A 26,462-nucleotide genomic window follows, 5' to 3' on the forward strand; every position below is an offset into this window, starting at 1 on the left:
ACTGTTGTGGCCTCTCCCGTTGCGGAGCACAGGCTCCGGACGCGCAGGCTCAGCGGCCATGGCTCACGGGCCCAGCTGCTCCGCGGCATGTGGGATCTTCGCGGACCGGGCACGAACCCGCGTCCCCTGCATCGGCAGGCGGACTCTCAACCACTGCGCCACCAGGGAAGCCCAATCTCCAGAACTTTTTCATCATCCCATATTGGAATTCTCTACCCATTGAACACTAACTCCCCAGTCTCCCTGCCCCAGTCCCTGGTAACCATTGTTCTATCTTCTATCTATGAATTTGACTACTCTAGGTATAACATATAAGTAGAATCATACAGTATTTGTTTTTTATGGCTGGCTTATTTCAGTTAGCATAATGTCTTCAATGTTCATCCATGTTGTAGCATACATCAGAACTGCATTCTTTTTTTTTAATGTCTTTTTTTTTAACCTCTTTATTGGAGTATAATTGCTAATGTCTTTTTTAAAAGAATTTATTTATTTATTTATTTGGCTGCACCAGGTCTTAGTTGCAGCACTTGGGATCTTCGGGTGAAGCATGCAGGATCTTTCAGTTGCGGCAAGTGGGATCTAGTTCCCCGACTAGGGATCAAACCCGAGCCCCCAGCAGTGGAAGCATGGAGTCCTAACCACTGGACCACCAGGGAAGTCTCAAATGCTTTTTGATCAAAATGATTGTGTTATGAGCATCCTTACTTTGAGCATAATGAGTGTTTCTTGATGCCTCAGCGTTGACATGCCGAATCCTTCTACCTCTGTCGGTGCCTGTTTCTCTCTACAATGAAAGGGCTCACTTGGGTCTTCTTTATAGCTATGACTGTGGCTTTTGCCTTCCTTGAAGTCTTGGGCCCTGACTCCATCTGTCCCTTGGGCAGGAGTGGGTGGACTGTGTGTTCTCTAGACAGAGAAGGGATATGACCTTGGTCAGCACATTTTCTTGGCCTGGAAAGCCCATTGTAAGGGGTGGGTAAGCACAGTATAATAAATATAAACAAGAATATTGTACTATCATTATAAATGAGATAAATACTGCTGTATCAGCAATCATATCACAATATCTAAATGTATCAAAGTAACACCTTGTATACCTTAAAATTATACAATGTTACACATCAAATTTATTCAACTAAAATTTTTTTTAATAATAAAAATAAAAGGGTGCACAACGGCGATGAAGAGTGGCCCCCGCTTGCCGCAACTAGAGAAGGCCCACACACAGAAACGAAGACGCAACACAGCAAAAACAAACAAATTAATTAATAAACTCCTACCCCCAACATCTTCTTTAAAAAAAAAAGAAAAAAAAGAAAAGTCTGCTTCTGACACTTTCTGGAAGGAGACAGGATATAAAAAAAAAAAAAGGGTGCACAAGTGAGTCAAAGGAGATGAACTCAGGGAGTCTGAAGCCATAGCTAGGAACACACATCTGACTCTTGCATCATGACAGGCCACACCCCTCTCTGCTCAAGCAGGTTGGTGAAAACCACCTCCAGGCATTTCTCCTGGCACATATCACCCCAGAACCCAGCCAGAGATCAGCACTGATGTCAATGGGGAATCCCAGGCAATCGGCACTCATGCCCAAGACCCAGCCTGAAGAGAGGGACATGGCAGCCTAGTCTGGCTCTTCAGGACACCCAGCTGAGGAAAACACTGCCTAGAGGCATGGTTAACAGTTTATGTATGGAAGGAAGCCCCTGCCCCAGAGAACTTCTCTGAGATCCCACAAGGGGATACAGCACCCACACTCTGTACCTGCCTGTCCCAGGCCTGAGACTCATGGGTGTGTTCAGCATCCTTCCTTAAAAGCATGGGAGATAAGTATGATGCTGTACATGCCAGCATCACCCTGTTTCTGGGCTCCAGTCCTGGCTCCTTCATAATGAGCTGTGAGGACTTTAGATGATGTACCAGAACCCAGCATACCCTGGTAAGTGGAATCAAGGCTCATCATCATCATGTTTCAGCTCTATTGGAGGGGAGAGTAGGTTGACCATGAGAGGTTGTGGGTTTTGTCATCTACAGCATGTGAAAAACCAGAGAAGACCGAAGGAGAGGAACACAGTGAGCAGGAGCAGAGGGCTGTTTCCAGGCTGCCATGGACCTGGGGGGCAGGTCACACACTTACCAGTCCAGTCCCATTCTCAGCAGTCAGAAGAAGCTCTTGCCCAGGTCAGTTGCTCAAGCTTGGGACTCACCTGCCCAGTTTAGACTGGAAAGTCACTGGAGAAGGCCCTGTTCAGCTAACGGGCAGGAAAAAGACACACAATTTGTTCCAAGATAGAACCTAAGGGGGCTGTGCTTCATGCGACTCCCCTGGCTCTTCCCTGGGTGCCGGTGATGTTGCTCACATCATCAGGAATGAAGCGCTGCACAAGTAATTTGGGGCCAAAGCACCTGGCTGTGAGCACTGGCTTTGTCACTCACCAGGGAGTGATCTTGGGCAAGTCAGTTAAGTTCCATAAACCCCAAGTTGCTCATCTATAAATCAAGCACAGGGTTAGTGAGAGGGTCAAGGGAGATAGATAACACATGAAAGTACTTTGTAAATGATCAAACCCTACACAAATAATAGGTATTATTATTATTAAATAACTCCATGGCCAGGATTCTGGATTCTGGTATTGGCCCTGCCTTTACCTAGAGTAAGTCCCTAACCTCTCTGCCCATTTAAATAGTTGGGCTAGGGACTTCCCTGGTGGCGCAGTGGTTAAGATTCTGCACTGCCAATGCAGGGAGCCTGGGTTCAATCCCTGGTCTAGAAACTAGATCCCACATGCATGCTGCAACTAAGAGTTCGCATGTCACAACTAAGGAGCCCTCCTACCGCAACTAAGACCCGGCGCATCCAAAAAAATAATTGGGCTAGAAGAGTTTCTCTATTCAATTCAGTCTAACAGTCAACAGGATCAGAGTAGGAAAGGCAGGAGTTGTGAACCTTGCGTGGGAGGGGCATGCAAAGGCAAACGGACAGCAGCAACCAGTACTGAAAGACCACAGGAAGAGACCTCACGTGGGGTAGCCTAAAGTATGGCATTGAGCCAAGCTTCTGGTAGTGCTGGGTTTAACCAGGGAGGCCTCAGCTCAACCTCAGTTTCCTGAGCAGCTCCAGGACAAAGCTGGCACCACTGTTTGGAAGGGCCACTCCATGCAGGACTGGTGTCTGCAGGCCAGGCAGACATGATGTCATCTGTGCATCTGGAAACCACAGACCAGCCCTCCCGGGTCTCCAGCGGCTCTCATGTTTTCTGGCCAGGATCCCCAAGTTCCGTTCTCTTTATATCCCCAACCCTTTGCATTCCAGGCTCCCAAGGAACTGAGCTAGGACCTCCTGGGCTTCCGTCCAAGCATCTAGTTCCAAATTCCCCCACCCCTTCGTCCCTTGGGAGTAAACAATATAACTTTAAACAAAGACTGCTGCCTCAGCCTTGAGGAAAATACTGGGCCAGTTTCAGTGCTCTGCTGACTGTTTATTTCTTCATACCCACACTTAGTGCCAAGATAGAACCTGAGGGGCTGTGTTTATTGAGATTCTCCTGTCTCCGCCCTGGGCTTCCAGGTGCTGCGAAAGGTGCTCACATTCACAAGATCCACACAAGTGCAGCAGGTGTGTTTCAAGTCAGAAACTTGGTTGTTCGATCCCAGCTCTCTCCTTTCGTTAACTGGCAAGTCTGTCAGCCTCTCTGAACCTTCGTTTCTTTGTCTGCAAAATGGGGCCAAGAATATTGATGTCACACGGTTGCTGTGAGGATGGTATCATTCCGGGCATGGCCGGTGGCTGCACACAGTGGGTGCTCAACATCAATGACCTTTCTGCTCTCCTCTCCCCCTTCCATTACACCATGGTTCTCTCTCCCCTGCAGGGGAGTTCAAGTTCCCATTTCTGGGCCTCACCACCACAGTATCTGATTCAGCAGTTCTGAGATTTGCATTGCTAACAAGCCCCCAGGGGCTGCTGCTCCAGTGGTCCAGAGGCTACTCTTGGAGAACCCTCATCTCCCTTGTGAGGAGGAGGTGGCACACAGGGGAGCTCCAGGATGGACTTGTCAAAAGTGAAAAACTTCAAGTATTTATTATATTATAATTGACATAACAAAAAATTCACCCATTTTAAGGTGTACGGTTTGATAAGCTTTAGTAAATTTACAGAATTGTGCAACCATCTCCACAATCCAGTTTTACAATATTCCCACCACTCCAAAAAGTTCTCTTGGGCCATCTGCGGTCAATCCGTGTCCACTCCAAGCTCCAGGCAACCACTGGTCTGCTTTCTGTCTCTAAGTTTTGTTTTTACAAGAAATTTCACATACATGGACTCATATAATTTGTGGTCTTTTGTGGCCAGCTTCTTCTGGTCAGCATAATTTATTTATTTATTTATTTTTTGCGGTACGCGGGCCTCTCACTGTTGTTTGTGGCCTCTCCCGTTGCGGAGCACAGGCTCTGGACGCGCAGGCTCAGCAGCCACAGCTCACGGGCCCAGCCGCTCCACGGCATGTGGGATCTTCCCAGACTGGGACACGAACCCGTGTCCCCTGCATCGGCAGGTGGACTCTCAACCACTGTGCCACCAGAGAAGCCCCAGCATAATGTTTTTGAAGTTCATCCATGTCGTAGCATGTGTCAGGAGTTCATTCCTCTTTACTGCTGAGTACTATTCCATTGTGTGGGTGCATCACAATTGGTTTGTCCACTCACCAACAATGGACACCTGAATTGTTTCCAGTTTTTGGTATTATGAATAATGTTGTTATGAACATTCACATACGTGCCCTTGCGTGGACATGTGTTTCCAAATGCTGTCTTTAAAGGTAAACCATAATTTACCAAGTCTCTCCTTCCTAGTCCTTGGAGCGTCTGCAGCCAATACTGTTAGCGACTAAGGGCTAATGGGAAGCCCAGGCTCTCCTGTCAGCAGCTAAGATCAAACTCAGACCCCTCCCCAGGCCCTGTCTCCCTGCAGCCTCACCTTACCCACTGGTCACGGCCCTCCCCCGCTCCATTACCCCAAATGTCATACCTTGATTTAGAGCTGGTGATTAAAGGATTTTGCCTTTCAGTTAAATTAAACTGCTCAAAGCAGCCAGCAGGGAAGAGAATGAAAACAGGATTGACCCAGATCTCTTAAAAGTCCTGGAGTTTCTCATCTCTCCTGAGCATCACTAGGCCTAGATGTCCCCATGGATACAGCACTGTCTGGTCCAAAAGTAGCATCCTCTGTATGTGCACAGCGGTCAGAGCAAACCGAGGACCCAGATACTGGCCTTCTACCCCAACGCCCCTGATTCTTGCTGCTGTTTGGCTCCCCTTGGTTTAGCTGACTTCATGTCTGACACACCTAGACTCTATTCCTTCTCCCCCAGGGACATCCCAGCCGCTGTACGGGAAAGTATTTTTCCTGCTCCACTTCCGAGTCCTTCCATCTGCCACACGATGGGGGCACCAAAGCTGTTATCCTGGACACACACACTGTCCCTTGCAAGGGCCCCAAAAGAATCAATTGAGCAAAGGCTGACTGCCTAAGACCCTTTGCCTGAGCCAGTTCCCCTCTCCCATTCCAATAAACCTCTCCCATGTCCAGGTAGTTTCCGGGCTCAAATCTTAAGCCATGCCATTTGGTAAAGGAGGTTCTGGCCTCAGAGCTCAAAGATCTGAGTTTGCATACCTGTGCGGACTTGTGGCAGCAGTGACCTCAGGCTCTTTACCACGAGGAAAGTGATGTTTTTCATCCCGCCGGCTCTATACCTACGACAAAGTTGATGTTTTTCATCCCGCCGGCCTCCGGGTGCAGATGAGATGACAGGAAGAGATTTGTTGGGTGTACCGCTCTGGAAACCCGTGGGGCACATGTAGGCCCCAGGTCAAAAGGATTCAGAGAGCAGGAAAGACTTCACTCCTGTCACCAGTGAGTGTAGAAACAAGGACCTTTTCAGAGAAATGGCCTCTCAGGAACTGCCATCCTTGACTTGCTCTCCAGATTTGCCAAGTCAAATGGTGGCCCTGACAGGAGTTAAAGAGGTGCATCAAAGTGGTGGATTATAGTTGTGTTTTTATCTAGTAATGAGAGATTGGGTGACTTAGGTTGGGAAATGTCTGTGCATATACTGCAGAAGGGATTATAATGAGTAGCTGAGAACAAAGGCCTGGAGTGTGAATCCTAGCCCTGCTACCTACTAGCTGTATGACCTTAAGCAAATTACTTAACATCTCTGGGCCTCAGTTTCCTCATCTATAAAATGGGAGTAGGGCTTCCCTGGTGGCGCAGTGGTTAAGAATCTGCCTGCCAATGCAGGGAACACGGGTTCAAGCCCCGATCTGGGAAGATCCCACATGCCGCAGAGCAAATAAGCCCATGCACCACAACTACTGAGCCTGTGCTCTAGAGCCCACGAGCCACAACTACTGAAGCCCATGTGCCACAACTACTGAAGGCTGCGTGCCTAGAGCCTGTGCTCTGCAATAAGAGAAGCCACCGCAATGAGAACCCCACACACCGCAACGAAGAGTAACCCCCGCTTGCCGCAACTAGAGAAAGCCCGCGCAGCAACAAAGACCCAATGCGGCCAAAAATAAATAAATAAATAAATAAATATTTTTAAAAAGGGAGTAATCATGTTACAAGGTTACTGTGAAAATTAAGTGAGGGAATGTGTGTGAAATTCTCAGCTCATTAGCTGATAGTGTGTCAAGAGTGGCAATTTTCTTGTTTATGTTTTATTTTTATTATTTTTATTTATTTATTTATTTTTGTACACGGGCCTCTCACTGTTGTGGCCTCTCCCGTTGCGGAGCACAAGCTCCGGACGCGCAGGCTCGGCGGCCATGGCTCACGGGCCCAGCCGCTCCGCGGCATGGCATGTGGGATCTTCCCGGACTGGGGCACGAACTCGTGTCCCCTGCATCAGCAGGTGGACTCTCAACCATTGCGCCACCGGGGAAGCCCCATATGTTTTATTTTTAATAAAGCATTTCCTGAGTGCCTCTTATCCATTCGGTCATCCATTTGTTTGTTCATTCATTTGTTCTTTCATTTGTTCTTTCATCTAGTCAACAGAAACCTTCAAGTGCCAACAGTGTGCCAGAATCTATGAAATGCACTGGAAAAAGAAAATAATACAGTGCTTGACCATTTTTAAAGCTCTTTTACATGCATTGCCTTGTTTTACCTTCCCACTACCTTCAGGATGACGTTAAGAGAACAGAGGCTCTGAGGATGTGGTGATTTGCCTAAGATACCAATTAAACAGTGGCACAACTCCCTCCAACTCATGTTTTCATTTCTTTTTTCCAATTACAAAAAATTTTTTTAAAATATTTATTTATTTATTTATTTATTTACTTTGACTGCGCCAGGTCTTCGTTGCGGCATGCATGTGGGATCGAGTTCCCTGACCGGGGATCGAACCCAGGCCCCCTGCATTGGGAGCTTGGAGTCTTACTCACTGGACCACAAGGGAAGCCCCCCAACTCATGTTTTCAGACATTCAATCCAGTTTACTTTATAGAACACCTCACTGCCAGAAGGACAGGGTCATTAATAAATGAGTAAGACGGGGCCTCTCCCTGCCAGTCTCCATAGTCTCTGCTCCCAGAACTCAGGACACCTCCCCTCATTGTAGTCTTTTCCCCGGGGCTCTATTAGAGTTGCTTGTTCTGATTTATCTCCGGACACCAGGAGTCTGCCCAGAACACAGTATGGCATCTGGATGATGCCTGTGTCCATCTGGGTTCTCAGCTGCCAACAATGGGGCAGGGCCCAGGGCCCAGGTGGTGCCGCAGCTGTAAAGATGCTGATAAAGCTTAGGTCTGGCTTCTACCTGAAGGAGTGGGACTCAGAGTGGGGGAGTCCACAGCACAGGAGAATGTTCAAAGGTTCTGGGAAGCCAAAGACAATCCACGTGTACTGTGTCCTGGCCTGAAACTGAATCTGGGTGGCTGGGGAGACCTATATATGTTTAGCCTAATTAAAGAGTAAGGAATCCTTCCAGCAGAGCCTCAGTGCCTCTACAGGGGCTTAGGGCCAGGATCCAAGACTTCTGATGGCCAAAGGTATTCAGACGGATTCCTGGCCAAGGAGGCCTCATGCTGCACAGGCTCAGAGACACACAGCCTCCTGGCCTTGCCCCACCCACGTGCAGGGGCAGGATTCACTGGCATGTGGCCACTCCCAGGCGAGGTGGGAACCTCAACAATGAGAGGCCCGATGCAGCTCCTTCCTGGACACCAGCTTCGGGGCAGTCATCGAGTCTGACCCTGAGCATTCCACAAACTGCATCCAGCTGAGCTATGGGCTCCAGGGGTGATCCCGTTCTCCATGCTCTGATACCCTATGATACCCTAAAAAGTACACAACTCCTCTACCCAGCTCAGTTTCTCTAAGGCCAACTCTGTTGAGAAGAGGGAGAGCCAGAGAAACACAAAGAGAATAAGAGAAATGGCAGCTAAGGTAAACATGAAATAAGCGCATGGAAAAGCCTTTGGGAGAGCAGAGGAAGAGCTGATTAATGCTGCCTGGGGGGCCTGAGAATGCTGGGGAGGAGGACCAAACCCAGTGAAAAGGATTGGCAAAGCAGGGGAAGGAAAGGTGTTTCACGCGAGGGAACAGAGTTCAGGAACACAGAGCTGTGAACAGGCAAATCACTGAGGCTCTCTGAGGATGCACAGGAGGCAGGAAGCAGGCAGGAAAGGCCAGCAGGGCAAACCGGAACGTGAGACCTTGCTGTGACCTTCAGACAGAGACCAAACTGCTTGGGAAGTGGAGGCATTTTGCATTTGAAAGGAAAATGAACATTTGGGCTGAGAAATAAAGCTGTGTATGGAGTGCCTCCTCTGTGCCCAGTGGCTTACAGGCATTTTCTCCACATCACGCAAGGTGCACGTTTTACAGGGGCAGACACGACAGAGCCATGGTTTTTCTACGGTATAAGCCCTGTCCAAGGAGGGGGCAGGGCAGAAGGGAACTTGGCAGAGCCATAGCAGCTCCTTGAGGGTGAGGACCCCCTTACACGGAAGGAAGCAAGTTGGAGCTTATTAAAGAGTTCACTCTTCTGATCTTAAGACCTGAAACCTGGTCCGTACTCTGGGCCACCATAGTGCTGTCAAGGTCACCACACTCAACACCCTGAATGAGCCACCTGTCAAGAAACACCCACACTGAGGCTTCTCAGTGGCAGGGCCCACATGCCTGGTGCCTGGCAGGTGCTCAGTGATAGCTGTTGGATGAAGCTTTCTGTAAAGAATTCTTTTGGTTGACTCCTGGCTTTGGCCAACACCTCAGGAAGTAACTCCCAGTCTCTCTGGTTCACCAAAGTCATTCAGAAGAGGAAGGCCCCTCCACTTCCATGGGGCCGCCCAGCGTGGGAGTGCCGCCAGAGCCCCGCAGGCAGCTGAGTCAGGGTTGGGGGAAGACTTCCTGGAGTAGGAGAGGCCTAGGTGACCCCACGGAGGGGGGGCGGTAAGTGGAGAGGGCAGTGGGAGGTGGGCTCAGGAGTGAGGACGGGTCTGGTGAAGGAAGGAATGTCGGCGCCGCCCCACCTCTCAGGGCTGTGTTTTCCTGTGTGAACCTCAGCTTCTCCTGCCTCAGCAGCCTTCTCCAAGGTGTTGGATTTAAGGAGAGGGTGGAGGGAGGGAAGGAACCAGCTCTGCCTGAGCCGGGGTATGGACCAGGTCCTCTTGCTATGTGCCAGCCTCAGGTGTTATCTGTGGTGACTCACAGCCCTTCCAGGCCTGTTTACCCATCTACAAAATGCACTCCACTATGGGGTTTCCTGAAGACTCGGTGTTAGGTGATTTTTTTTGCTCTCTTGATTTTGTCTGTTGTTTTTGAGTTCTGTGGAGGATAAGAGATGAACCAACTGGACCCTCTGTGTTGGACTCACCACAGTCAGACCTGGCATTTTTGAGTACTTGCTGGAACTATTCTAAGTTCCTTATATGTATTGTCATTTCATTCTGAAACCACCCTGCTATTATCCACATTTTGCAGATAATGAATATGAGCTTTCCATCCACCCATTCCCTCACCCAGCACTGCTCATCAGGTGCCCAGTGGCCTGGGCTCCGGGTCAGCCCACACTTGTCAGCACACCCGGCCTCCCGAGACAGCCGGATGTCTGGGCAGGACTTGCAGCTCTTAGTTAGACCTGTCGCCACACCCTGTTTCAGCCCCCAATGGCCTCCTTCCCTACCTGCCTGGGTAGCTCGGCAGCTGCCAAGGCTTGTCATGCTTCCCCCCCCCAACCCAGTTGTTTGGGTGCCGGCAAATGCCAGGCAGGTGAGGAGCCCCAGCTTCCACCAGCCCAGCTGCCCTCGCCTTCCAGGTGCAGGGGAGGTGTGGGGCAGGGAGTAGGGGAGAGACAGGGTGTCTCCCAGGCTCAGAATTGCTGAGACGGAACCTCAACTGAATCACAGCATTAACTCATCTAGAACTGGGGCTCAGGAAAACAAAACACCTGTGCGTGTACAGGGAGAGACCTGGCATCCTTGTAACATGAGTGGCCAGGAGGTGTCCTCCGCCCAGGTGCAGGCGCAATTTACTTCCCTCTTCAAACTTAAATCAAGTGGTCCCAACTTCTCCCTTTCTTCAGAACCATTTGTTTAGGACCCATCACGAGCCCAGGAAAGAGAGGGAAAGTGGGGCTTCCTGCATAAATTAGGAAATTAAGTCTCACAGGAATTCAGCAATGTTGCAATCACCCAGAGGTGGCTTCTGGGCTCAAGAAGCTGAAGCCCAGATCCAGAACTGATGGTCTTAGGAAGGGGGCTTGGACGTAGTAGGAGAAAGTCAGGAAAAAGTCTTGGACTTGGAACCTGAAGCACAAACGTCTACTCCCACCTCTGCTGTTTGGTGGCCAAGTAAGTGAAAGTGACTCACCCATCGATGAGCACGAGTGTCTGCATCCCTGAAATGGAGGCAACCCCACCTCATGAGAATCTAGCGAGAATAGCCACACAGGAGAGAAACCAGCGTTCACAAAACCAGTCCTCAGGAACCCAGCTCCATGGAAGAAGGGCTCTGTGGGTAAATAGGTTTGTAAAATGCTCTCTCCTCTCCTGAAATGTGTGCCGCAGGTGAAGGATTCGGAGAAGCCCTGCAATAAGGAAAGCAGGTGGAAATTGTTTAACACAGCGTTTCCCAAACTTAGCCCAGGAAAGTGTTCTGTGGGGTGGTGCTGTGAGTGCCCTGAACGCAAACATTAGGTGGCTGTGGTGTTTGGAAAACGGCAAGTAGCCCACTTTCGTGGGGGAGAGGATTCAACCAAGAGAAGGATGACAGCAACGTGGAAACCAGGTAGGCCTTCAACACGCTCCTACACAGTGGGTGGAAGTGGACATGGACATGGCTGCGTTGAAGACAGTTTGACTACACTGATTAAGATGTCAAAGTCTCTACCGCTTGATCTGGTAATTCCACCTCTAGGAAATTATCTTGCATAAGTACTTGCACTTAATTATATGTACAAGAATGTTCACTGAAGCATCACATGTAAATATAAAAAGAAAAAAAAGAAGTAAACAATCTAGACATCCAGCCCTAGGGGAGCATTTGAGTGATGACTGTGTGCATATGGCAGCCTGGGCTGCTACCACGGATAAAGCGTGGCTGCGCACTCTGACATGCAAGACCTCCTAGATATGCACTTCAGCAGAAAAATAACTTTGTTTTCCTCTCTCTCTCTATGTATATACACATAGATATAATATATGTCTGGCTTTTTATATTTATGAATAACACTTCAGTGGACATTCTTTTACATATAGCCCATGTAAGTATTTATATAGGATAAATTCCTAGAAGTGAAATTGCCATATCAAAAAAAAATTGATATATATATATATATAGAGAGAGAGAGAGAGAGAGAGAGACAGACAGACAGAGAGAGATACAGACATATAGATATGGATGCATGTATGCATCCATATATCTACACATATTTATTTGTGTAATATATATATATAGACACATGTAATATATATGTAAACACACATATACACATATGCAAATGTGTATATATACATATATTTATACAAAGATATATGTGTGTATGTGTATCTAAATAGAAATGACACATCCATATCCATATGTACCACATATCATATATTATAAATACATAGAAAAGTGTCCAGAAAGGGACATGACAAAGTTAACAGGGGCTTTCTCTTCAGAGGGATGTGGGATTAGGAAGAAGGGTGGGAAGGACAATGAGACTTATCAGCATTTCCATGCTGTTTTTATTTTTTACAGTGAACATGCATTACTTTTGAAATTTTGAGAAATATGTCTTTTATTATTTATTTATTTTTAAAACATTATTTAATTTATTTATTTTTGGCTGCATTGGGTCTTCATTGCTGCACGAGGGCTTCCTCTTGTTGCGGTGAGCGGGGGCTACTCTTCATTGCAGTGCGTGGGCTTCTCAATGCGGTGGCTTCTCTTGTTGTGGAGCAAGGGCTCTAGGTGTGCGAACTTCAGTAGTTGTGGCATGCGGGCTCAGTAGTCATGGCTCGTGGGCTCTAGAGCGCAGGCTCAGTAGTTGTGGCGCACAGGCTTAGCTGCTCTGCGGCATGTGGGATCTTCCCGGACCAGGGCTCGGACCTGTGTCCCCTGTACTGGCAGGCGGATTCTCAACCACTACGCCACCAGGGAAGTCCAGATGTCCTTTAATTGGTAGAAAAAAACACTAAAACAAGGCTCAGGAGGATGGCTTTTCTTTTGTAGTCAACTCAAAGCCTTTGTTTTTTGTAACCTGAAGCCATGGGTGTTTGTTATGAATATAAGCACTGAATGACTGTTGGATCCCCAGATTCACTGCTTTTGGTTTCAAAATAAAAACACTTTTTTTTGCTTGTTTGTATTTGAAAAATACTGAAGATTGCAATAATGTATAACACACCACTTAAAAAATATCTTGAAAGAAAGATGTCAGAGCTACCTTGGTTAACCTGACCAGTCTTCTCTCTGGAAATAACCCTAGTAATAATCTCCAGTGAATAGGGTGGTGCAGATTCTGCAGTGGATTTTGAATGGAAGTATTATGATGCTGTGGGGCACCCTCAGAGTCAGTTTGTCTGTTTTTCATTCATAGTCCCCGGTCTCTGGAGCACACAGCCTAGAGGGGGCATGTGAGCCAGCAATGCCCACCTACCCTGTTCCCACACTCCCATCTATATGTTTATTATTGTGCTTTTCCTCGGCCCCTGTTACATTACTACATTACACCATTCTAACTTGACTTTCAACGCGTTGTGCTCGGCCTCCCAGAGTCTTAAGTCTCCCATTGTTGCTGGTGAGGAGCTGCTGTGTTGTCCCTGTGTTAAGGGCTCTAGTCTTTGATTCAGTGTGTGCTTAAGATCCTTTGTCTTTGGTATTCTGCCCACATTACATGCGCAGCAGCAGATTTCTTCTTATTTACTCTGCTTAGGATTCATGGGGTTTTCTTGATTTTGTAGATTCCAATTTTTCATCAGGCACTCTTTCTTTAAAAATTAACTTTCCTTGGGCTTCCCTGGTGGCGCAGTGGTTGAGAGTCCGCCTGCCAATGCAGGGGACAGGGGTTCGTGCCCCGGTCCGGGAGGATCCCACATGCCGCGGAGCGGCTTGGGCCCGTGAGCCATGGCCGCTGAGCCTGCGCGTCCGGAGCCTGTGCTCCGCAACGGGAGAGGCCACAACAGTGAGAGGCCCGCGTACCACAAAAAAAAATAATAATAAAAAAAATTAAAAAAAAAAAAAATTAACTTTCCTCCATTTTCTCTATTCTTTCCTCTGGGACTCAAATTTGATGTAGAGAGACCTTTCCATTATGTTTTATTTCTTCTCTCTTTCCACCTCTTTCCTACTCTCCTGATCAGTGTATGATAAATACTGTTTTACAGTTACATTCTAAATAATTTCCTAGCACATTTCTCCAGTGCATTATCTTTTCAATTGGGTCTAATCTGTAACTTAACCTATCAACTGAGTTTTAAATTTCAATAATTATATTACTCATTTTTACAAGAATAAATGAATTCTCTGGAAAAAGAAGGGCATTCCCCAGAGGTGTCAGCAAAGGTGAGAACATGAGTGCAAGAATGGGAGAGGAGTCCTGGGTTGGAGGGATGGGGGTGCTAACCAAGCCCATTCTTTATTGATAAGACCTCTGAAGTCCAGAGAGTCACACAGGGGTCACACAGCTAGCTAAGGGCAGAGCCAGGATTTGAACATAGGCCTTCTTTCTTTCTTTCTTTCTTTGGCTGCATCAGGTCTTGGTTGCGGCATGCGGGATCTTCGTTGTGGCATTGGGGATCTTTCGTTGCAGCACGCAGGCTTCTCTCTAGTTGTGAGCTTCTCTCTAGCTACCACGCGCGGGCTCTAGAGCACACGGGGTCAGTAGTTGCGGCACCCAGGCTTAGTTGCATGTGGGATCTTAGTTCCCCCACCAGGGATCGAACTTGCGTCCCCTGCATTGGAAGGCGGATTCTTAACCACTGGACCACCAGAGAAGTCCCCGCCTTCTTATTTCTTATTTCGTTGTGGAGCACAGGCTCCGGACGCGCAGGCTCAGCGGCCATGGCTCACGGGCCTACCCGCTTCGCGGAATGTGGGATCCTCCCGGGCCGGGGCACGAACCCGTGTCCCCTGCATCGGCAGGTGGACTCTACCACTGCGCCACCAGGGAAGCCCCTCCTCCTCTTTTTGTTTCCCTTTTTGGTGCCCCTGCTTTGTGGTACATGAAGCACACGCTCAAACTAGGCTACTGGGAACTGCAGCCTGAAAAAGAAGCCACAGCTTTGCCTGCACTGGGGTAGGCAGGATGTCCTTGAATGCAGCTGTAAGGCAGGTCGCGGTGCGGGGCTTCCGCGGACTCCCCCAACTCCTCCCAGTTGCTGATTCCGGGAAGAGAGGCTGGAAGGCAGATGCTTGAGGAGGCTAACCTTGGGGCACCGTCGCCACCTGGTGGCGTACTCCGGTTCTTGCAGTGGTCGCGCCTGCAAGCGCCTCGAGGCGAAAGGAGAGAACAAAGAAAATCTGGGCGGAGGGGCCAGGGTGGGCTATTTGACTTTGCCCGAAGACCTGACCCGCTTTGTCCATCACTGGAAGGTGATGCGCCCCCCGGAAGGGCTGAGCTCCGTCCTAAGAGTGTGCAAACAGGGAGCCCTAGACTGGGCTTTACACTACTTCCAGGCATCATCACTTGGAAATCAGACAGGCCAAAGTCTTAAGATATTAGAATCATCGAGGAGGTAATCCCCACTCCCACCCCTGCCGCCAGGTCACAGTCACAAGGGGCTGAGAACTGCCCGAGATCACTCAGCTCCGGCTGCTCCTCCGCCCCGCCCCAGTGTGGGCAGCCTTTTTTCATCAAGGTCTCAGAGACATTCCGGCCACAGGCAGCAGAGTTTACCTTATCTCTGTGATCCTCCCTAGGGCACTTGGCCTGCAGCTCCACGCCCTCTCCTTCCCCCTCTCCCAGAGATCTGACCTCCCTCCCGCCTCCAGCTCCCCTTCCCTCGGGTCCCCTCCCCCACTGGGACCTCTCTCCACCTGTCCCTTCAACTGCCATTTGCATGCCTGGGACAAGTTGCTGTCACCAGCCTGGATATTTCTCCAGAGCAATTCCCTCACGTTCATTCCCTGACCACCCAGGAATCTGGACAGTCCACTGTCCAAACCCGCCCTGTCCACATAGGAGGAGCTCAGCACTGCTGTCCCCTCCTCCTAAAATGTTTTCTTTTGAAATATCATACTTACAGAAAAGCTGCAAGAATAGTACAAAGAACTCCCCTACCCACTTTACCAAGTCATTTATTTTTTAACATTTGCCTCATTTGCTTTCTCCTCTCTCTGTTGTCTCTGTTACACACACACACACACACACACACACACACACACAGTTTTTTTTTATGAAACCATTTGGAAGTAGGTTACATCATAGTCCTTAAACTTAACCTCAGTGTGTTATTTCCTGAAAATAAGGATATCCTTCTATAATTATCAAATTCAGGAAATTTAACATCAAGACAATATTTTAACCTAATCAATAGTCTATATTTCCACTTGGTCAGTTGTCCCCAAATGTCCTATCTGGCACTTTTTGTTTGGTCCCAGATCCCATCCAGGATCACATATTTCATTTACTTGTCATGTCTCTTGAGTCTCCTTAATCTGAACAGTTCCTTAGCCTCTTGGTTGTGTATGACACTGACATGTGTGAAGAATCTAGGCTGGTAATTTTATATAGTTCCTCAGTACAGATACTTCCTTTCATCCTGCATTTTTTTGCTCTAAGTGTCAAGGGTCTACCCAGTTCCTCAGGTTAGGAACCTAGGTCCCTCCCTCCCTCCCTCCCGCCCAGCCCTCATCAGGTCCTCATGCCCACTGCCCTTCTCTTCAATGCCCTCATCATTCCTCACCAACCAGCTATCCTCCACCCTGCCATCAGCGACTGTACTGCTTCACACAAGCTGGCTGTTTAAAGTGTGGTCCAAGGACCTGCAGCAACAGGAGCTTGTTAGAAATGCAGAATCTCAGGTCCCAGCCCTACAGAATCAGAACCTGCATTTTTAAAAAATTTTATTTTATTTATTTATTTTTGGCTGTGTTGGGTCTTCGTTGCTGTGTGCAGGCTTTCTCTAATTGCGGAGAGCGGGGTCTACCCTTCGTTGCAGTGCGAGGGCTTCTCATTGTGGTGGCTTCTCTTGTTGCGGAGCACGAGCTCTAGGCACGCAAGCTTCAGTAGTTGCGGCACGTTGGCTCTAGAGCACAGGCTCAGTAGCTGTGGCGCACGGGCTTAGTTGCTCCGCGGCATGTGGGATCTTCCCGGACCAGGGCTTGAACCCGTGTCCCCTGCATTGGCAGGCGGATTCTTAACCACTGTGCCACCAGGGAAGTCCAGAACCTACATTTTAACATGTTCCCCAAGTGTTTCTTCTGCTAAGTCTGAGAAGTCCTGCTCTCAGAGATCCCTGAAGCAGACCCCTCAGCTCCATATTGAAGGAGTGTCCCTCTCTACCACCCCTGACCCCCAAACTTCATTCTTACCTCACCTACGTTCATGAGGGTATGCTGTAACCTTTGTACCATTTAGTCCTTCTTCTAGGAATGCCCTCTCTCTCCTGAGACTTCTACTCGAGATTAGGCTTAATGGTCACTTCTGTGGTGTGCTTCCTGCCACTCCTCCTGGGCGCCATTTCCTTTGAACCTGCCTCTTATCCTAGCTTCAGTTACATGCAAGTGTTACTCCCAAGGGCTCCTGATCTTTAAGGAGTTCCTCCTCCCATTAGTTGGTGAGCTCCTTGAGGGAAAACCTGCATCTCACACACCTCCTTATCTACAGTGCCTAGAACAATTCGAATGTCTGTTGAATGGGCACGTAAAAAACCAGCTCTTCTTCCACAGAGGTACTTCTTCCCAGTAGATCCTGAAGTGGGTACTGGGGTATCCAAAGGGCCATCCAAGTACCTGAGCCACAGAATGTTGGGACAGGGGTGGCCACAGGGAAACATCTACTTCAAATGCCCTTTGTGATCCATGAGAAAAGGCCCCAGAGAAGGAGAAGTGGCTTACTTGCAGTTTCGTCCCCTGGAGTGGTTGGCCCAGAGAGTCACTATTGACCCATGTTTTGACCTTCCTGGAGCAAACTGCCCTCATGTGGTTTAGTGTGAGAAGCAGAGTAGTAAAAACCAGAGTTGCAGATGAATGCGCACAAAATGCAGAGACTTATGTAGAAGTTTTAAACATGAAAAACTATTCTGTATCTTCTTGCTTAGGAAACAGTCATGCCAGTGAAGGATAATGGTTACCTTGAGGAGGATGCAGGAAGACTGGAGGGTTTATGACCAAGCTGGGGTAGGCAGGGGGCTTCAGCCATGCTGTTTACTCTTAAGCTGTGTGCGGAATATGAGTGTTGAATTTTTTTATACAACCTTATGTCCTTTAAAAATTCTGATCTGAACCAAGGGATCATGCCTTGCACACAGTTGTCCTCAAATTTTTTAATGAGTTTTCTTCCTGAAGGTTTTCAGTTAACCAGCCCTCAACCTTGTGGGTGCCCATTAATTTTTTTTTTTTTTTTAATAGTAAATGTAAACTTTCTGCATGGCAGGCTTCCAGCTCTAACAAGCAAGGTTCAGAGGGCAGGGTGCATTCTGGAAAACAGAATACCACCCTGTTATTGGAGCTTAAGATGAACACAAATAAGGCTGGGGTTATATCTTAGCACATGGGCTAGAGTTCAGGTTTCATTTTATAGGCAAAGAAACACTAAATTCTCAAGGAAAAATGGTTTGAATGAATTATTCATTTTAGCAAGGTGACTGTGGCAACAACAGGCCAGAGAGGAGACCAGCTAGCTTTGGCAACAATCCAGAAGCATTACCTGCTCAAAATAAATTTATTTATTTTTGGCCATACCGTGCAGCTTGCAGGATCTTAGTTCTCCAACCAGGGATCGTACCTCTGCCCCCTGCAGTGGAAATGCAGAGTCCTAGTCACTGGACCACCAGGGAATTCCCTCAAAGTAAATTTAAAAAGCAAAATGGGGTGAGGTGAAGAAGAGAAACAAGACTTGCTCTGAGTAGATGTTGAAGCTGTGTGATGTGCAGAAAAGGGGCTTCTTATTCTACTTTTATGTTTGAAATTCCTCATGATTAAAAAAGGTAGTGGGGCTTCCCTGGTGGCGCAGTGGTTGAGAGTCCGCCTGCTGATGCAGGGGACACGGGTTCGTGCCCCGGTCTGGGAAGATCCCACATGCCACGGAGCAGCTGGGCCCGTGAGCCGTGGCCGCTGAGCCTGCGCGTCCGGAGCCTGTGCTCCGCAACGGGAGAGACCACAACAGTGAGAGGCCCGCGTACGGCAAAAAAAAAAAAAAAAAAAGGGTACTGATCTTGTAGAAGTCATAAATATACACTGACGTGACAAATGAAAAAACCCTAATTACAAGAAAGGATAGTTGGTTTTGGTATAAAGTTTTTCATAAATGAATTAGAAAAGTACTGTATCACCTCAAATATACAATACAGAAATGCCCATGATACAGAAATAGATGTTGAAGAGTTTAAATAACAATTCATTCTGAAAGATTGAGAAAAAGCAGCATATCTAAATTAACATTTATATGCTTTTAAATGTGTACAAATAATATATTTATAGCTATAGTAGATATTTAGCTATTTCCGCCATGAACTTAGTTTGTGGTCTAACTAATCAAAACTTTCGAATCTTCTCATTAGGAATATGGAGTCTTGTCTTTGGGAAGGTACTGTAATATGGGATGGGTTAAACAGAGTACAGCCATGTGATTTTATATGCAGTTGAAAATCACCTCTATATATTGTACATAACTCTCTTTATATACGTACATGTATATATACCTAAATATATATACTGTTTAAAAAAATGGTGTGACAAAAGTTGAATGGAGAGTAGGGTGGCTGTGCTTAGACATGCATGCAGTGTCTCTTTGGAAGGGTTAATAAACCATCTGGGAGAGGAAGTGGGGAGATGAAGGAGATAGTGCTCTCCCCTCCTAATCTTTATGAGCACGTTAATAGTAACACTCACTGGAGGTTGGTATCACAGGGGACTTCCTTTCTTCACACATTGTCTCATAATTTTTTTTTAAAGGCTGGAATAATGCCTCTACTATAGAGGCAAATCAGAAGGGGACTATGTCTAAATGAAGCTTGAGGAATTCCCTGGTGTCCAGTGGTTAGGAATTCGCACTTTCACTGCTGAGGGCCTGTGTTCCATCCCTGGTCGGGAAACTAAGATCGCACAAGCCACGTGGTACAGCCCACCACCAAAAGAGAACACATATTACTTGCTATCTCGGCACCACTCTATTTTGTAATACACTTTTGCTCCAGCTGGTATCCATTCTGGCAATAGCCCCCAGTATTACAGGTCCAAGTTTCTCTGGTTGCATGTGGGCCCGTGACTCACCATCTGCCTGATTTCCTTCTGCAGTATCCTCTCTGGCTCCTTCAGAACACAACTGAAACTCCTATCTCCTTTACAGTGGTCCCTCCTTTGGTATGTTGCTCAATCCTATGAATTAATACATCTTGTAAGAGAATGTCAGAGGTTCAGGCAGGCTTTTCATTCCCCTATTGCATCTTGTAAATCAACCTGAATCACAAGTTTGTTTTTGGACTCAGAGTAATAACGGAAGGTCATCTGGCCATCCCTGACGCCAGGCCACATGACAGCTCCTTGGCCTCTTAAGGAAATGTCGCTGCCCCAGCCTCTGGTTTTAGTCAAGTGTGGTCCCAGAACTTTTAAAGGGACTCACAATTCCCTTTAAATACATTATGAAGTAGGCAGAGAGCATGGGTTCAAGATTGTTTTTATTTTCAGAGCCTGCAACAGTTGGTTACCAGTGTTACTAAGCTGGTACATTCTGAAGGCCATCCCACCTCCCTTTTCAGGCATTCAACCAACAGAATCCCTACAAACAAGATTACAGACTAATTAAGATGTGTCTCAATGTGTGTGGGGGAAGAGGCCTTCTCCCCCTGCTCCCCTCCTCCCCACATACTTTTTCTAACAAGATTGTTTTATAGTCAAATGCAACTCAAACCCATAACACAGCAACCAGTCATCTCCAGTATCACTGATTCTCTCCCTGCCTGCAGAACAGGAAGCCAGGGCAAGAGGGGAGACTGAATCTGCTATATAAGAAAAACTTCACTATACCCCAATGGAGCAAAGATGGTGAGGAAGCCAGCGCCTAAGGGTGGGGATGAGCAGGAACCAAACAGGCCTGTCTAGAATCAATCAACTCAGCCCCAGCTCCTTGGGAGGTGTTCCTTTGAGACCCCTACTTCTGTGGGATGAGATGAGGGGCAACTGGTGATGATCCATCTCTCCCTGTCCCTCAAATTAAAACATGATAAACTCAAAGTTTTACCTGCAAAATCCACCACGCCGCCTCCTGAGAAACACATTCTATAGTCATCTCTGCCAGCACCCACTCCCTTCTAATGCCCAGGGCTTCCAGCCCCTCTCCCCAACCTTGGGTGGCCCAGCCAACACTGATTTGATACTCCTTGACTCATAGAATGACTATTTTTAAAAAATTAAAATAGAAGCAATCAAAGAGTATCAGAGTAATAGAAGAAAGACACTCAATATATACTCCCTTCCCTTATCTGGCAGAGCCCCCCATCCCTGCCCGCCTACACTGGGATACCTGCTCTACCATGTTCCAACACTGACCTGGGGGTGGCCCAATGGAAGCTGCCTCAAGTGCTTTCCTGACCGTGACTCCTAGACAAGCAACATCACAGCGAGCAGGGTCACCCCAGTAGATCTCAGGGGCCTTCGAGGTAGGTCTGGGAGGTTTAGCTTATGTCCTGTAGCCAAGCCTGAGTCTGGGGCCTGCTCCCACCAGTATCTCAGTCCTTGGCTGTATATTAATAGCAGCAGCCCCAGTACTGCAGCACCTCCTGGGGGTGACAGAGTGCCTAGTTCTCTGTCCCACAACTCATGTCCTTCTTCCCCCTCCCTTTTTCTTTTTTTTTAAAAATTAAAGGCAGAGGTAGTCCCTGGGATGATAAAACCCCACCTAGGATGGCAGTATTGTAACTTAAAGCAGTTAAATAAAAGTCTCCAGGAGTTGATTACAAAAAAAGAAAGAAAAGAAAGTGACTGATGAAGTTGAATAAATTAATGATATGGGTTATCCCACAAAGACCTTTCCTTTGCAGGCCGTCTTTGGTATTTGGCCAGCAGCATTTGTGAGTCTTCTCTCCACTCGGACTCTCCTACCCCTCCCCCCTCAGGAGAGAAGGCCATTGCCCAACGAGGCCCAGGCGGCTCATCCAGCTGTGGGGGATGAGGAGTCAGAACATCTTGACTTGGTGCTTGGAACTGTGCTGTGGCACGTGACAGCCTTGGCAGACCGTCCTGTTGCAGAAGGAGGACAACTTACAGGGACAGAAGAGCCAGCAGGATGCTCTGGGCTCCAACCCTGGGAGAGTGGGAGGTAGGTTTAAGACATGGAAGCCTCAGGCCTTCTCTCCAAATGTCACATGGCTGGCCCCTTTGCTCCAGTTTCTCTGTAGCAAAGAGGGGAGGGGGGTAGGGAGGGAGGCTCAGGCTGTTGCTGTCTGGCACTGAGACCCTCAGAGCTTCTTCAGACGGCTATACATCTCTCTCTTGCTCTTTTCCCCGGCCCAGGTCCGGCTCTTGGTGCGGAACTTCTTCAGGTCTTCTTTAAAGTCCTCATGGTGCATGGGCCGGTAACTGGGGGGCTCGCAGTGAGACTGGCGGGAAGACAGGACGAAGTCAGGGCACACCTGCTTCATAAGCACACTCCTGCGTCCTCCCTGCTGGGGGCTGCAAGGCTCTACTCAGCAGGTTCTAGGGCCCTTCTGTGTGCGGGGCAAATCCCCAGACCCCTGGCAAGAAACACCCATGACCACCAGACATCTGGGTGCAGGGGCGGCCCCTGCCCTCCAGAGAGTCCATCTTACCTGGCATTTCAGGAAGAACTCCTTATATCCGCCCTTCAGGACATATAGCTCCGGGTAATGGAGTTTGGGGTACTCATTACCAAGCCGATCTCTCTCTCTCACATATCGGCACCTATAAAGGGGAAGGAAAGCCAAAGCATGGTTAGCTCTACACAGTGAAAGCAGTGTTCCTTACACACATCTCCCCAACTTTACCTTCATTCTTGGAAACAATCAGTGTTGACTTGTGATTTCCTGGCCACCTGTTATCTTCAGGAATAGTGTTCAGAGCCAGTGCCACTGCCTCGTATTGGCAGGTAGATGGTCTCTTCCCAAATTTTCAAGTTAAACAGCCCTAGCAACTGATCTCTGCCCAGCATCTTCCCTGCCACCACCAGCACCTAATCTTCGGTGACAGCTTCCCAGCCAGCTTCCCTCTGCATTCTCCACCCTCCACGACCAGTGTCTCTCCCTTACTTCCTTCTGAGCTTTGCTCCTGTCTCAGGGCACCTACTTGCATCCTGTACTAAAATGGACTATTGTGTAGTGTACTGTATACTCCTGTAGTTATGTGTGTGCAAATGCAGCAAAATATCATCAGTCGATGAAATCAGGGGAAGCATGCACTCTTTCTGAGCGTGAAATGGTTCCAAATAAAAAGGTGGCACAAGAACTTGAACCCAGTCCCATGAGAAAAGTCTCTCTTGGAACCTCCTAGTGAAGCTGCACTGCTCCCTGCCACCTCTGTCCCTGTTTGCTCAGCATTTGTCACAACCATCTTCCGTCTCTCCACTGGGACCTCCCCTGCGGCAGGTCAGTCCTGTTTGCTCACTGCTGTAACTTCATTGCCTCAATAGCCCCTGACACGTCCAGGCTGGCAGTCCTTTCTGAAGGGAACTAGCACAGATGGGCAGCTGTTTGGCCCTCCCCCTAGCTTTTTAATACCACCACTCACTTCTGACCACATTTTCAGAACCAGTCCTGTCACCATTAGTGAGAGTGTGGAAAGATGTTGTTAGAGCATCAGAGTATTATTTTAAATCTGAAGTGATGTTATTTTATTGTAATTATACTTTCATTTATTTTGGTATAAAACTTATCTTTGTAGTAAATTATAACAGGGCCTTAGTCACCAAAGCCCTAACAGAAGTTCTTACTAATAAGGGGTGGGGATGGGGGGGCAGGGGCATTTCTTTTAAACTCTAACGTGGCAATAACGTGAAGGTAACATAATCCACTCCTTTGCAAACGTGGATTTGACAAGTGTTCAAGAGCATCACATCAAGTTTTGCAGAGAGGATATGACACTCTTCTGGCATTTGCATAAGGAGCAACCACACTGTACCTGAAGGATGTCACCTGAGAACAGTAGCCCCATAGGTAGAAATAAGGACAGTGGGGGAAACTGGGAAGAGCCAGAGTTTAATTCAATATAAAGGAAGGCTGGACAGTAGGCCATGCCCAGCAGTAGCCAGGACTAACTCAGGAGTGAGGGTGATGAAGCAGAGGCCAGATCCTCGGGGGATGTTGCACAGGGAACACCTGTGTCACAGGCTGGACTGGGGAAGCCAGAAAGCCCTCCACGACGACTACTGTGAAACTGTTAGGGCAGCCTATAAACTACACTCCAGGAAGCTGTTCATGAAATCAACTGACTGCAAAACAGGTAAGGATTTGAGAGAATACCTGTTACACGTGAATTGATACTTTTACAAAACTAGGTATTTTCACACCATGTGTGTAGGCTAAGGCATGGAAATGACATTCGATGTGCAACAGGCGGTCCCACAGAAGCACCATGGGGGCCATGCCCTGGAGCCCACTCACATGCGAGGGCCTCGCTCAGAAGAAAACTCGCAGTGGAACACCACGATGACACGCTTGCCATCCGTAGGTACGATGGGCTTCTTGAGTAAGAAGTCTTCAACCTCCTCTTCCATGTGCAAGTTCACTGCACCCTGTGAAGGCACCAAGAGACTCATGTTTCACACTCGCAGTAATGATTCTTCGAGACTGGTCTTCAAATGGGCACCTCAAATTCTGTTATGACTGTGTGCACTGTATGAGTGGTATTTGTGAATGCCCGGGACTTTCACGGCCACGACAGTGGCAAACACTAACACTGTATTTAAAGTACCTCCTTACCGTATTTCAACACTATATTATTGGTTAAAAGATTAAAAGGGCACAACCAATTACTTTCTTCCTGGGAAAGTATGTTCCAACACCCAACTAACCAGGCAACTATAAATGTAAGAGGTATCATTAGGCTTGGCACAGACTGGGACATGTTGCCAGAGACTGGCTTCTCCTCATGGCTTCATGTCCAGGCATGGCTTAGAAGTCAGTGGGTACCATTTAGAAATGTCCCTGATGGTGATGGTGATGGTGATGGTGATGGTGATGGTGATGGTGTGAGGGACAGAACAGGAAGCAGTTGCCGTACAGTGTGGTAGAGATTAGTGCAGACCAGGGAACATTCTTTCAGTGCACCAGGAGTCAAATGCCTTTCACGCCCACTGCTTCTTTTTACAATTCTTATAACCAGCATGTGAGCATTATAATGAGCAGCCAGGTGTCACCTCCGCCTTTAAAAAAAAAAATCACAGATGCTGTCCAGGGCTCCTGCTATGCCTCCCACAACAGCAGGGCTCGCCCACAAGCCTCAGGAATCCATACCTTGATGTGGCCTCCCTCATATTCATATGGGTATCGGCAGTCAATGATAACAAACTCTTTAATGAGGTTGGCAAACTTGCCACTCAAAACAGACGCTATCTGTGGAGAGAGAGCCAAGGAGAATCAACTCTGGCTGCCAGGAACACGTAGATTCCATGTGTGGCAGGTTCCAAAAGGATGACTTACAATTTCTGGAGAGATGTATTTTAAATCCTGATGCTTTCCAGCAACTGTATGAAAGAGGTAACACTTAAAAAAAAAGAGAGAGAAAGAGAGAGAGAGAGAGAAATACTTAGCAAATCCAAAAGCTTAAAAATGCAACATTTTTATATTGCTTGCCTTCCTGGTAAGAGTCAGCTTGAAAAAAAAAAAAAAACAAACATTAATCTAATAGAATATGTTGGTTACTTGTCTAGCCACTTCATCAATATCCTGACATTGAATTTTCACACAGACTTATAAGGCACATTATCCCCATTCCCATATGTCAAAGCTAGGTACCTTGTCCAAGGTTAGCCAGCAAGTAAGCCAGACTTGAATACAGAAACCTCAGGTGATTTCCTTTTTCTCCCGCTTTTGTTAGGAACCCTCACCTCAGCAGCCAGACTGTGTGCAGCACATAAAGGACACAGAGAGGAATGACTTCCCTGTTTACTGAGCACCTGCTATGTCCAGCATGGTGTTAGACATTGGAGGTGGAATGAGTGAGGCTGGGCCCAGCCTTGAGGGAGAAGGACGGGCACATCAGTAATTACTCACTAGGGCGGACTGGCCGAGTCAAGTGCTCACCCAATCCCGTGGCCATGTGTGGGGTCATTATGACAAACACAACCAACCACAGCTTCAATTCAGGTGCAAGCTTCTACCAGCAAGGATACACCACACCCAGGTCTTGGCTTGCTCTTCCCTTCAGACTAGAACTGTCTTCTATTTTTTAAAAATTTTATTTATTTTTTAACATCTTTATTGGAGTATAATTGCCTTACAATGGTGTGTTAATTTCTGCTGTATAACAAAGTGAATCAGCTATACGTATACATATATCCCCATATCCCCTCCCTCTTGCGTCTCCCTCCCACCCTCCCTATCCCACCCCTCTAGGTGGTCACAAAGCACCAAGCTGATCTCCCTGTGCTATGCAGCTGCTTCCCACCAGCTATCTATTTTACATTTGGTAGTATATATAAGTCTATGCCACTGTCTCACTTCGTCCCAGTTTACCCTTCCCCCTCCCTGTTGTCTTCTATTTTTAATCCACTTATTTCTCCCACCTGGTTGAAATATCTAGCCCAGATCCAAACCTTCCCCAATCGCCTAGCTGAGACTGAGACAACCCT

General features: G+C 47.7%; 1 protein-coding gene across 11 annotated transcripts in view; it reads right to left on the reverse strand.

Annotated features, from left to right (window-relative positions):
• Nucleotides 1-522: 522 nt before the first annotated feature.
• CDC25A (cell division cycle 25A) overlaps nucleotides 523-26,462 on the reverse strand; it is a 45,845-nt gene continuing 19,905 nt past the window's right edge. For 7 of the 11 annotated variants that reach the window (XM_019946938.3, XM_019946937.3, XM_019946935.3 and 4 more), the window contains 5 exons: nucleotides 25,312-25,374; nucleotides 25,126-25,224; nucleotides 24,274-24,404; nucleotides 22,468-22,579; nucleotides 20,321-22,257 (listed from right to left, as the gene is read on the reverse strand). In XM_019946938.3, coding sequence (XP_019802497.1) covers nucleotides 22,117-22,257; nucleotides 22,468-22,579; nucleotides 24,274-24,404; nucleotides 25,126-25,224; nucleotides 25,312-25,374 — 546 coding nt within the window. In that variant the 3' untranslated portion in view covers nucleotides 20,321-22,116. Of the gene's footprint in view, nucleotides 11,103-12,285; nucleotides 12,671-16,343; nucleotides 20,039-20,320; nucleotides 22,258-22,467; nucleotides 22,580-24,273; nucleotides 24,405-25,125; nucleotides 25,225-25,311; nucleotides 25,375-26,462 lie in introns of those variants that run through there. The other 4 variants (XR_012334614.1, XR_004528530.2, XR_012334615.1 and 1 more) reach the window with 4 other exon arrangements.

The sequence above is a fragment of the Tursiops truncatus genome, chromosome 10, assembly GCF_011762595.2.
Source record: "Tursiops truncatus isolate mTurTru1 chromosome 10, mTurTru1.mat.Y, whole genome shotgun sequence".
In the NCBI taxonomy this organism is placed as follows: Eukaryota; Metazoa; Chordata; class Mammalia; order Artiodactyla; family Delphinidae; genus Tursiops; species Tursiops truncatus.